Raw genomic sequence first — 13,368 nt, forward strand, 5'->3', positions numbered from 1 at the left:
ATTGTATTTAAATTAGCAAACTCATAATCCATGCATGCTGTATATGCTAATGCTATTAATCAGATTATGTTATTAAATCAAATGTTTCAGAAATACTTGATAATGCTAAATGAGTTTATCTTATATAAATTGTACTTTAATAATAAAAGGTGGTATTTAATATTTGTGTACATAAACTTCATTTAAAATAATACAGTTAAACCCAGATTATGTTGTTTCAGATAGTGACATACTTCATTTTATTTCTAGAGATAGTGAGATAAGATCTATATGATAGTGGCTCTATTAATTTAAACTTATTAAACAGATTAACTAAATTTATAGTTGCTTATTAGCTATGTTTTCCTCAAGTCTCAGCTGAACTTACTCAAATAAGAATCATCCAGCCAATACACAAAACTGTGAGAAATTTTTAAAATGTTGCTTTAAGGCCGGGCGTGGTGGCTCACGCCTATAATCCCAGCACTTTGGGATGACGAGGCAGGTGATCACTTGAGGTCAGGAGTTCAAGACCAGCCTGACCAACATGGTCCCCATCTCTACTAAAATTACCAAAAATTAGCCTGGTGCGGTGGCATACACCTGTAATCCCAGTTGCTCTGGAGGCTGAGGCAGGAGAATAGCTTGAACCCATTAGGTTGAGGTTGCAGTGAGCTGAGATCACATCACTGCACTCCAGCCTAGGCGAAAGAGCAAGACTCAGTCTCAAATATATATATATATATTGCTTTAAGCCATTACATTTTGAAGTAACTCATTATATAGCAAAACTGTCTGAGGCACATGGAGTCCATGCTGCCAGCAAAAAAAAAATTTAAATAAATTTTTTAAAATTAGTGCTTTGGGGATTAATGCCATTATTTGTGTAAAAATAGACTTGAATTTCCATGTCTCTTCCTGTCTTTTTATATATAGGAAAATAATGTTATAAATCTTATTGAAGTTACAGAGTTGGTGAGCACATTTTATTCCATCTCCTACTGTCTCAGTAAAATCAGGTATAATTTTTCATAATTTTTCTTCTTATACATCATAATTTTGAACATCTATCATAATTGTTCTTCTTACAGGTACCACTCTTCTGGCATTAGTGATTTGTAGAGCACTTAACAGGCAGATTGAATTACCACCTCTGTTGGCAAACTCAAAATAGCAAAGCACTTAAATTTGGTATCGTCAGATATGAAGATGTTTATTAACATAATTTCTTTTTCTCTAATTGGAAGTTTAAAAAACCCTAAATTTCAGTGAACATATACTATGAGAGACACTGAGTTTTTATCTATTTTTTATATTAGCGGTTCACAAAGGGTACTTACAGGCACTTTCCTCTATACGTTTCTCTCCAGTGTTACCTTCATGTTTTTTTCCTTAAAAAAAACTTCAGGTAACACATTAAATACATTATTTGTTATTATGACATTATTGTGAGATGATGTAGTTTTTATTAATTCTTTTAATACACTAGCTATTGGATAACTTCCTGGAAAGGAAGTTCAACATAGTATCAATCCCTAATTACACTTGATTTCCAACCTTATTAAATATTCATCCTCCTTGGTGGTATCCCAAAACTGCTGACCAGTCAGATGATTTGAGATGCAAAGCTGTGTGCATGAGATAGGATTTGGGGAGAAATTTGGTGGAGAATGTCTCCTGAGTGCAGAGTGAGGCAACCTCACAGCAAATTAGAATTGTTTCCTCCCAGGAGGTCTCCTTGGCTGTAGAGTGGGAAAGATGTACTCCTCGAAAAGCCAATACCTCCCTCCCAAGTAATTCATATTTATACTCTGCCAAACACTGCAAAGGAACATTTGAGCTGTAAATTAAAAAACAAATTCTGCTCTGGTAAATGGACACATCACTTTAATAGCTAGCCTCTAAGTTCACACACTAAAGACAAAATATACCAGAAGTTCAACTTATAACAAGACATTACATCAGCAAAGGGAGGAATGCTTTATCCACAGGAAGCTGTACACCAAGTTACAGAACAAAAACAAGTCCTCTTGGTTTTGCGTCAATTTTCCTACTATATAGAGCCTGCATCCCATGTTCTGTGGCTCCCTACCCACCAGGGCCTCTTCCTAGAGGTACTAGCTTAGGGCTATGCTGTTCTTCCCCTCCCTCCACCAACTACCAAACATCATCTTTGAACCTACTGGCCTCAGAACGACTTGTCCACTGCAAAAATGTCCTATTTTCTATATACCTTTTAGAAGTACTTAAATATGGTTTACTTTTAAGTTTCTCATTTTCATAAACTGCTTCAGGGTTCTATCCTGTTATTATCACATTCAGATATTAGTCAGAGTTCTGTTAAAACATCTGTTTTAAATAGGAAATTCAAGAAACTTCCTCTCTTGATTTGGACTTGTATTCCTCTTTGGATTCCAGCTCAGCCAATTAAAAATACTTCCACTAATAGGTTCTGTCATTTGCTCTAGGAAACTTTTGAATCAGATGATACAAACTCTCTTGGGAGTTCTCAACCACCTAATAATGTATTTGCTTCCTTCCAGCACATTTCCCACTCTACCATCTGCCCAAATTATCCCCTTGTCTCCCCAGGATGCCGAAGTCACCAATAATCACAGTTATAACTGATAAATTCTTTTTTGGCAAACTAATTCTAATCTCCAGCACAGATTGCTATTTTACAGATACAAGCAAATTTGAATTCGTTCCCATATATAACATTAACTATGAATAAAAACTAAGTATTGGAAAAACAGGTAAGTATTTGAATCAAGCATGCTGAGGTTCTCCTCTCTTAAACACAGATGCTAAATGCCTAGGTTGTTCTGAGTCTATGGCTAGTCACAGAATAGCATGCAAAATAACATTATGTGTGAAAACTGAGGTCACTTCACTTTTTAAATGAGGACAATATTCATCAAAATATTCTTATAAGAACATTTTCACATAGTTTCTATATAGATGTCTTATAGACATCTCAGTATCATTTGGCAGTATTGTTTTGACCCAATGAGTATGAGTGTTTTAGTCTATGGATGAATGTACACTTTACTCACTTGAAGTAGTTTCATCATATGAAATAATAAATAATGTACTGAGAGAAACTGAAGAAGTGATTTTTGGTCCTGGCTTTATCACTAACAAGATGGTTAGACATCTGTGCGATTTTTTTAAGGATTTGTGGCTGTTTGTCTTCTTTAGTAATAGAGATAATTATCCTCTTGATCTCTAAGGTCTACTTCAGCTCTAACCAGATCTGTGATTTTGGATATGTGTAGCATTAGCATAAGTAGAAAGGCCAAAAGTACTTTTACCAGATAAGCAATTAATCATTCGATCTTAGGAAAAGCATTGTAGGGGATCTTGTAAGCTGCTTGCTAAACAATAGTGAAGCATATTCTCTTATGACCATAAGAGAAAATGCCAGAATCATAAAAAATTATAGCTCAGTGTTAAATCATAAGCCCAGGTAAGGATACGCCAAAAGTTACACAGCCTTTTGGTGGCAGGAAAGAGTAGGGCTCCAGCCTCATGGTTTTCTGTCCTTTCAGTTATCAAGTCCATTTTTCAGCAGCTCTTCTTCTCTGGATATTCTGAACTCTATCCTAAATCCCGCTTTTTGGTGGTGCTTGGTTCTTTAAAATGAGAGCCTCTCTGTCCTATTTCAAAAGGGTCCTTCAAGAACTTGAAAAGCGTGAGACAAACCCCTGAAACTTTCTCGTTCTTGAAGTGCCTTTGTGTTCCGCTGGGGGAATCTGAGAGGGTGAGGAAAGGGCCATTTGTAAGTCATGCGTGCACTGTGTGTTTATACTTCACAGACAGCTCTCAGGCCCCCTTCTTCACAGGCATGGTGCCTTCTGAGGTGAGAACTCCCCAGTCCAGGACTCCTGGCTGCTTTGCATCCATTACCTGCTGTTGTACCTTTACAGGGAAATAGAAGTAACTTTCACTACCCAAAAGCAACAGTACCTGGATTTCCTGTAATTTTGTCATCTCATTACCTTGGTATTCTCACACAGGACTTGTTAGTTCCTTCCATGTCATTCTCACTGGTTTGCATTGAAAAGAGAAGAATCAGAAACAGCTCTTTCTTGCCCAACTTTCTGCCATTCTTCAACTGCCAGTTTTGTTTTTCTACAATGAGTGCCAAGCTTTGTACAGGAGGGGACAGGCCTTTAAACCCCAGGAAAGATTCTGAAATAATAGTTTATCTTCCTAGATAAAGCAATGTTCATAAAATAGGTTTTGAACAGAGAAGAACACACCGCCAAAAGAAAAATAAGAGAAAGGGCAATTCAGGGAGAAGGAACAAATTGAACAAGTCAAGGAAGGGTGGGCATGGCCTGACATTCAAGCAATTATGCCGGCCTGCACTGTGGGGGTCCCACCAAGGGAAAGGGAAAGGTGCTCAGAAGAATGGAGAAGCAGAGCCCAGTCACAGAGTGCCTCAAATACATGTAGCATTGTATTCTGTGGGTAATGAGGACCTTTTGAAGGGTTTTCAAATATAAGAGTGATATGATCAACTTGCACTTTGGAAAACTGCAAGAATGAAAAATGAATCCTAGAATTTTGAGGCTGGAGATTACAAGACCAATTACAATGGTAACAGAGAAACCCAGATAAAAAGTAGTTGAAAACCCTCAATTTGGGCCACGGAAGGGAAATAAGCTGCTAGAGATGTTAGTGGGTTAGGATAAGAAAATAAGCAGGACTTGCTGAACGAGGGCAGGAGAAGGAGAAGCATAGATGGTGGCTACCAGGTTTCTAGGTTGGGAGACTGAATGGGTCAGAATATCCCTGCCGAGATGGAGAATAATAAGAGAAGAAGATTTGGAAGAAGATGGGGCAGTATTGAGAATGGTTTTTAGACAAGCTGATTTGGAAATACACAATATACAGTTGGTGATAGAAGTTTGGAGTCATCAGCATCTGGGTATAGATAAAATCACCAGAACCAGCTTGTAGAGCAGGAACCTGGCTTTTGATAGAGATGTGGGAAACATCCATCCTTATTATGTATGCATAAAATAAGAAGCCAACAAGGGAAACTGAGGCAGGGCAGAGAGGTGAAAGGAGAAGCAAAGGAGATTAGATGTCTTGGTCACTGAGGAAAAAGAGCACAGCCTAACTCGGCCCTTTCCCTTACTAGAGATCAGAGGTTTGTTTTCTGGAAAAACTGACCTAAGAAGTCATGGTCCCAGACATAAGAATGGGCAGCATAGACTGGATGCAGGGGATTAAAAGGTTTATACCTTGAAGATTCTCATCTTACCTCCCTGACTTATTCCTAGAATTCAGATAGCCTGCCCCAGAAAGGTTACTGGAGGAGTTTTCCCTTTAAAAACTATTAGAAGATGTACAGAGAGAGAGAGAGAGGATAGATAGATGATAGAGGGATAGATGATAGATAGATAGATAGATAGATAGATAGATAGATAGATAGATAATAGATAGATAGACAGAATAGATAGATGATAGATAGGATGGACAGATAGATAGACAATGGATCAATAGATAGTAGATAAAGGAAGTCAAATATAAGTAGTCAGGAAATCGGAGAACTCAACATAGGCAAAAGGGCAACAATTGTGCAGCAGGCCAAGACAACCAGTCCAGACTGAATATGGAAGCAGACGGCTGAACTAGGAAGGCCTCCAGAGAAAACTATGAAACTGGTGTATTTAAGTGTTTGGAAAAATTACTGATAGGCGTTTGGCAAGTCTAATGGAGCATTTGGAAAAAAAATAGATACACAGGAAACTAAACAGATGAAAAATTAAGACAATTATTCTTTTGAAGGGAAAAATGTGATAAGAGGAAGACAGCATAATCCTAGTAGACTACGTGGCTCAGCAGATAATCTTATTTATTTATTTTTATTTTGAGACAGGGCCTCACTTTGTGACCCAGGTTGGAGCACAGTGGTACCATCTCTCACTGCAATCTCTGCAACCCAAGCTCATGTGGTCCTCCTACCTCAGCCTCCTGAGGAGCTGGGATAACAGGCATGCACCACAATGGCCAGCTAATTTTTTGTATTTTTGAGGCTGGAATCTAGGTTTTGCCATGTTCTCCAAGCTGGTCTCAAACTCCTGAGCTCAGGTCATCTACCTGCCTCAGTCTCCCAAAGTGCTGGGATTACGGGTGTAAGCTACCGGGCCCAGCCAGATAACCATATTTAAATTTGCACTGTAAAACACATAAATATATAAATGTTGGCTGCTGATTTATCAAAAAGTTGAGGATGTAATCATATTGGGAGGATGAGAAAAAGGAAAGAGAAGGGATAAGTGAGAAAGCTAAACCTTCAACCAACAAAACAATAATGCGAAAACAAAAAAGATCTAAAATCTAGAAATAAAAAGTCACAATATAAATACCTTAGTTAGAAACATGAAGATAAATGCCAGAAGAAACAGCTAAGAGTTGGAGGGGAAAAAAAACTGAGGGCTCAGGGAAGTGGTAAGCAACATCTCTTTTCTTTGTCTTTTAGCTCTGGCTAATATTTGAACTATGTACATGAATTTCTTTATTAAAAATAAAACCTGACTAATGATAAATGGGAAGTGTGAGACTGGAGGCAGGAAATGTTGAGTGTTCTGTCAGTAGCTAACCTGGTCGTGGAAGGAGACCAGGAAGTAGCTATAGAGGACTGCACAGTTGAACAAGGAATTTTGCTAAAATGAGAGAGGTCAGAGTATATTTATATCCTTTGCAGAAACAGCAAGTGAAGAGAAATGGAATAACCAGAGAAAAAAGAAATAACCAACGAGACCCTGGAGGAGACAGGAAAAAAAAAAAAACATGATCTAGGTTGGGGAAATTCTGGAATAATATCTTCCGATTTCCTGGAAATCCTGTCTATGACTATCTCCTCATTGAGTAATGAATAACTGGTTCTCTCTCTTTGCCCTCCAGCCTCCAATATTAATGTGCTCTTTATATCTATAAACCTGTGTTTTTCCCGAGAAGAAAAATCTCACTCTTTCACCAGTATTCTGAATCTGTGGAATGAGAAATTCGACTATTTTACATTTTATATTCCTAGACTTGTTTTCATGTCTCTGAAATTATACTCTCCCCATACTACACATGAAAGCTATTTTTCCACTTCTTTCTTGAAGACATTCAAGTAAGAGCTGTGGGTACACCCTTAATGAATACCCTAAAATCTCTCGAGAGAGCTCGATTGCCACTCATCAACCAGTCCTCACTGGAAATACAATTAAAACACCAGTAGAAACTGAATCACTTTTAAGCAGATGACTAGATATATAGCTCATATGTTAAAAAAAATGACAAACACTCTTGAGGCTGTGTCCCATATTGAAAAATCTCTGGAATCATGCATGTAAGGTGGTCACCCATCATAGACTGCTGAAATAGTCAGCACATTACAACTATTTGCAGACAGTGAAGACCAGGGTCTCCTCTGTAGCTTTGTAGATCATGTCCTGTACATCTCTAGAGGGCACCATCACACTGAAATATGTGGAAATGGCACACCTTCCACCCCCAGTCACTCACCTTCCCAAGATTTCAGGGTGGGGCCTGAGCAGCAGCTACACACCTCAGCCAAGGTGAGACCCCTTTTATTTTACTATGCAATATGTTTCAGGACAGAGAAAATATTGCAAACTTTTAGCCCCATTCGCCCCTACAGAAGCACATTAAATTGCATCTTAAAAGTACTGTCTTCACAAATGGAAGTTGGAGTTGTGGTATATTTAGTCCTCCACCTCTTATCCCCAGTGGATTTTATTTCTAATATGTGGCTTAAAGCAAAGCTATCCAATAAATACAGAGTGGCTTTAAAATTACAAAGAAAAACTGCCATGGTAGTTGTCCTTTATCACTTCTGAAAAGGAAATCTGTGTTGTTTTGCCAAGTTTTTGTAGCAGTTGTACTTTCTGGGTGGCTCTATTCCAAGATCTAGATGTGTAAACATCCTGTACATGCACTGTTAAGCCTTCAGAGCACTCTCCTGTAGATGGTGTTTCCAGGAAGAAAGACTATAAGCAAGATGTGAGAAGGTAAAAGCAAAAACAGCAGCAAGTGGCAGTAAGATTATGGTAAAAGTCACTGAAGAATGGCAGGTGGAGTCAAAAGGAATGCAGTGTTTTGTTCTTCTGACACCCTCATTTGCTCAAATACAATATGCTATGGTACAGTAACACTAAATACTTCACGAATGTCAGGTACACATTAGTAAAAACAGTGAATGTCTTTTTGGAAAGGGTTGAATGTTCAGTTTATGAAAAAGGAAAAATCACCTTTTAAAAAAATACAAGTTGGTATTCCAAATGACAAGCTCTCTTTTTCAAATGTATCCAAAATCATAAAGTGCTTTTTCTCGGTCTCTCTCTTTCTTTTGACCTTAAAATCTCATTATTATGACAGGTTTTTAACATGGCTCTTCAACTTTGTTTTCCTTTTTCATTTTTTGAGACAGAGTCTTACTCTATTGCCCAGGCTGGAGTGCAGTGGTGTGATCTTGGGTCACTGCAACCTCCACCTCCCTCGTTCAAGCAATTCTTCTGCCTCAGCCTCCTGAGTAGCTGAGATTACAGGCACCCGCCACCATACTCAGCTAATTTTGGTATTTTTAGTAGAGATGGGGTTTCACCATATTGGCCAGGCTGGTCTTGAACTCCTGGCCTCAAGTGATCCAACCCACCTCAGCCTCCCAAAGTGCTGGGATTACAGGCGTGAGCCACTGCACCTGGTGACTCAACATTTTGTAATACAATGCTGAGAACTGATGAGCAGTAGGCAACAGCCATCTGACTAAAGTGAATGTGAATACTATGAGGCATCTACATCTACCACCACTATATATAATTCAAGCCCAAGTTCTGCAAGCAATAGAACATCTGGTGTGGTAAGGAACTGAGAGAAGAGCTTTGGCATCATGAAACATGTGAATCACAAGCTAAAATCTAATCATACATCTTTTTTTAAAAAAATATGCTTTTCCCCAAATATCAAGAAGAAGTGCTATCCACGTAATTTTGGAACACTCACAATTCAAAAATGGAAAAATAAAAATCTATGACTTTTTGCTATTGTATTTTTGTAAAGTTCACTAAGTTGGCTAAAAGATGTCAGCAAAGGTGCAGCCTATGTGAGATCCTGTATGCTAAGCTGTGGGTTACTAGCCTTGAACTCATTTTTGGTTATGTAGGGCTATGAAGCACAAGGCCCACTTTAACATGGTTAATCTCACAAATACACCTGGCATTTTGCATTCACACTCTGCTTCATGCTTATTAAAACATGCCTAAAAATGAAAGAAACTGATTCAAACAAGAGTAAAACTGACAGAAATAATCCACTTCTCCACACCACACACACAAAAACACATATACACATACACACCCAAATCATGAACTGGTTTTACGCTTGCAAGTCTATACTTATTTGAGAAAAATATTTGAATTCAATTAAGATATGCATGATGTCATTTTTTCCCTTGGCATTAATGTATCAGAATTTACTTTCTGCTATTTTCTATTCATTACAATCTCTGTTGAGCTATAAAAGGCCATTTGGCAGCTCTTTTCAAACTAGTCCACAATTTAAATCAATTGCACACTTGAATAGAGCATGAGTCTGACATTAGTGATCCTAAAATTACTGTCTAAGAAATTCTGGGAATCTTATGGAGGGGCTAAAACTTCTACAATACACACAGACACACACAAATAAGTAAAACTCTGTTCTTAGGATTCCGTATTTCATTTCCATTTTATTACACATTCATATTATTTCCTGAAATCATCTTAGAAGCTTTTGTTTTTGCAAAATTTTAGAGGTCCAGGCCCTGTGATAGCTATGTGATTTTTTTTTTCCAGCACATAAAGCAAATTCATGATGTGATAGAGGCAAATGACAATTGTTAAAGTATGTCTTATTTCATAATAGAATTTTTTAAAATAAAAAATTGTTATGGAACAAGGTACACTAAATTTGGTTTGCAATTAGGAAATATGGGAACCAGCCTTAGAGAGCATGTGATTGAGTCCCCGCATCTAATTGATGAGGAAACAGGCTCAGATGGGTCAGTCTATTGATAGGTCAACTTGCTAGAAGCAAAGCTGGAACTAGAAAGCAGGCCCTGCCTGAGGCCCTGGCTTCTACACAGCAAGCAACAGTTTTGCTAATTAATTGTGTTCCCCAGCATCAAAACGAATGCCCAAAATAGGAAAGACACATGGTTATTAGTTGGTTATTTTATAAACACAATCTTTAAAACTTAAATTAGTACATATAAAGAATTGGCACAAACAGATGAAGTTTCACTTTCACGGCAGCAGTAGCATCTGCACAACATACCCCCTTAGCCACTGCCCTCAGCCCTTCCCCCCTCCGAGAGAGGTGGCGCTGCTGGCTGCAGATTTCTTCAGCTCTATTTTCATAGACTGAGTCTCAGCTCGAGGCTCGAATTTGGTCAGATTTCCTGCTCCTGGGGCTGCCACTACTGGCTTTCCTGCTTTCATACCTTTTGACATAGGAATGCGGGTGGGTGTAGGCCGCTGGGATGACCCGTCTTGTCCTGACTGTAAGAGAGAAAATACATAGATACAAGGAAGATGTTGGTGAGTTTCCTCTGGACATGCCATCATTCTGAATATTAGCGGGACTCTTGCCACACAGGAACACCCACAGATGACCCTTCCCAGATAAAATAATTGTGAGAAACTTGGAGTAGGTATCTAATCCACTCTGATTATCTCCCCTTCCCTTCTCTTAAAACAACTTTGCTTGAAACTTCTTCTCTTCTGAGCACTAACTTACTTCCTCTGCCCTTACTGAAGATGGCCTTAACTCCAGTTTCACAGAGGAAATAAATATAGACCACCAGGCAAAAACTCAGGCAACTTTACTCCTACTGCTCCCAGATTACCTCTACACTCCCTCCTTTCTTCCACTTCAGATGAAATCACTCTCTTTTCACCTCCTAAAGACCTCAGGTTTTGGCATGTTATTGTCGCTGCTGACTACATTCTCCTTTTTAACGTGTTCTCTTGCTGTGATTTCTTAGGACTGCCTCATCAATTCACCATATTTGATGACCCTTTTCAGTCTCTTGCTGGCTCCTTGTTCTCTGCCTGCCTTCTAAATGTGAGTGTCACCATGTTCCATTCTCAGCCTCCTTTTAATGTTTAGCATTCATCCTGAGAATTGCCTTAGTTATTACCCCATGTGTTCAAACCCTAGGACCCCTAGGCTTCAATGCTCTCTAGAAATGCAAATCCTTATTCCCAATTGCTCCCTGGATATTTCTGGTGTTCCCCAGACATCTCAAATATAACATGCCCCAAACATTACTTTTCCTCTTCTCTCTCCTAAACAGCTAGTCCCCGTAAATTTCTCATTCTCCCAGACAGCCAAATCAGAAAACCAAGAGCCACCCTCTCTACTCAATTTCTCACGAAATCATTTCAATTCTGTCTTCACTACATCTCTGTCTTCATTTTCACTACCATAGTTCAAGCCTGCCCCATCATTAAGATAGAGAATTGCAACAGCATCCCCATCCCTTCCAAGTTACCCTTTAAACTGTTTTCCACACACCTTTCTAAAACATAAGCAATATGTTTTTCTCGAGATCATTACCCTTCCAGTGGCTACTCTGTAAGTATCAATTTCATAAGACATATGCCTCCCTTTAATATCCAACCAGTTTGCTTGCCTATTTTCTGCTCTTGCATTTTTTGCCCCATGTGCAACTGGTAGCAGCACAATGGGACTGCTCACCATTCCCCAGGCATGCCAGGCTCCTTCACATTGTCGTGCCTTTGCACACGCTGTTCTGTTTACATACTCCTTCCCTTTTTGTTCTTGAAAATCCCTCTTTATCTGTGAAACCTCCACCTCTGCGACGCTTTCTCCATTGGCTCCTTTTTACATACCTCTTTTATAGAACCACTAAGTCGGTTAAATCTTGTCTAAACCACTAAGTCAAGAACTTCTACAGTCCTGTTGGCATGCCAGCACCTGGCCCATGCCCAAAGTGTAGCTGACACTCAACAAATATTGAATGAATAAACGTACAAATGAACTAGCCTCACTGTTTAAATTCTAAGATAAGTGTTCCAAACCTTTTGTTGTCCTTATTTTATGAGATCTGATATACTTAAAATAGGTGGACCATTCAGAACTTAGAAGTCCTAAACAGTTGTTTTGACATGTTACTCATGTGTGAGGTTCAATCAGTAGTCAAAAATGTCAATATAGACGGTAGGGCTACCTTGATCTGACTCTTAAAAATGGTAAGAAAATGTTATGGCAGAAAATATGCTCTAGGTTACAATGATTTATACCTCCAATATCTTTTTATAAAATGCAGCAGAAAGAAGCAAGACCCTACACAACCAAGCTATGCTCTATATTACCTAAAAAGCAGTATTGAATTACCTAAGAACAGTAAACAATTCTGAATGCCATTTGGCTCACAAGGAGTCAGTAAGTAAAAGCTTTACTGGCAAAGCTATTAGTAATTCACACTTTGAAGCCTGCCTCAGGTCTACATTTGTGCATATAAAATTAAAGAAAATCATATTAAAAATAAAGGGAAAAAGGCCACAGTATCTATATTTAAATTATGAGCTTCATGTCTTTCTTAAGAGAGTTTAATTTATGTTGTAGAATTTGTTTAGAGTCTAGAAATCATGATTTCTAGTCTATCACCTTAAGTTAGCATCTAAACAGTACAAGCTCTTCTGTAATTACATTGACCAATTTGCCACCAACAAATGAAGAAAATAACTGGAGGCATTTTGAAAGGTAGAATTTATTATGTATGCATGTATGTATGTATGTATGTATGTATGTATGTATGTATGTATGTATTTACCTTTTGAGACGGGGCCTCACCCTGTAACCCAGGCTGGAGTGCAGTGCAGCGGCATGGTTCTGGCTCACTGCAGCCTCTACCTCCTGGGTTCATGTGATTCTTCTGCCTCAGCCTCACAAGCAGCTAGGATTAAGCAGCTAGGATTACAGGTGTGCATCTCCATGCCCAGCTACTTTGTGTGTGTGTGTGTGTAGTGTGTGTGTATTTTTAGTAGAGATAGGGTTCTTTCCTGTACACCAGGCTGGTTGAATTTATTTTTAAGTTCTCATTTTTGTGCTTTGGACATGCTTTTCAATAATCATTCATTTAGCCTTCCAGCCAGTAATTTTTTTATTTTTTGAGACAAAGTCTCACTCTGTCATCCAGGCTGGAGTGCAATGGCATGATCTCAACTTACTGTAACCTCTGCCTCCTGGGCTCAAGCGATTCTCCTACCTCAGCCTCCCAAGTAGCTGGGATTACAGGCATTCACCACCACACCAGGCTAATTTTTGTATTTTTAGTAGAGATGGGGTTTCACCATGTTG

At 38.7% G+C, this 13,368-nt stretch overlaps 1 protein-coding gene across 6 annotated transcripts in view; it reads right to left on the reverse strand.

Annotated features, from left to right (window-relative positions):
• The window catches only part of FILIP1 (filamin A interacting protein 1), a 217,429-nt gene that overhangs the window by 6,021 nt on the left and 198,040 nt on the right, over window positions 1–13,368 (reverse strand). For 2 of the 6 annotated variants that reach the window (XM_078369561.1, XM_078369560.1), the window contains one exon: window positions 10,484–10,541. The exons of 1 other annotated variant lie outside the window; for it this stretch is intronic. In XM_078369561.1, the coding sequence (XP_078225687.1) occupies window positions 10,484–10,541 (58 nt within the window). Of the gene's footprint in view, window positions 1–9,710; window positions 10,542–13,368 lie in introns of those variants that run through there. 3 more of the 6 variants (XM_078369558.1, XM_054254175.2, XM_078369559.1) reach the window with 2 other exon arrangements.

Source organism: Callithrix jacchus, chromosome 4, assembly GCF_049354715.1.
Source record: "Callithrix jacchus isolate 240 chromosome 4, calJac240_pri, whole genome shotgun sequence".
Lineage (NCBI taxonomy): Eukaryota > Metazoa > Chordata > Mammalia > Primates > Cebidae > Callithrix > Callithrix jacchus.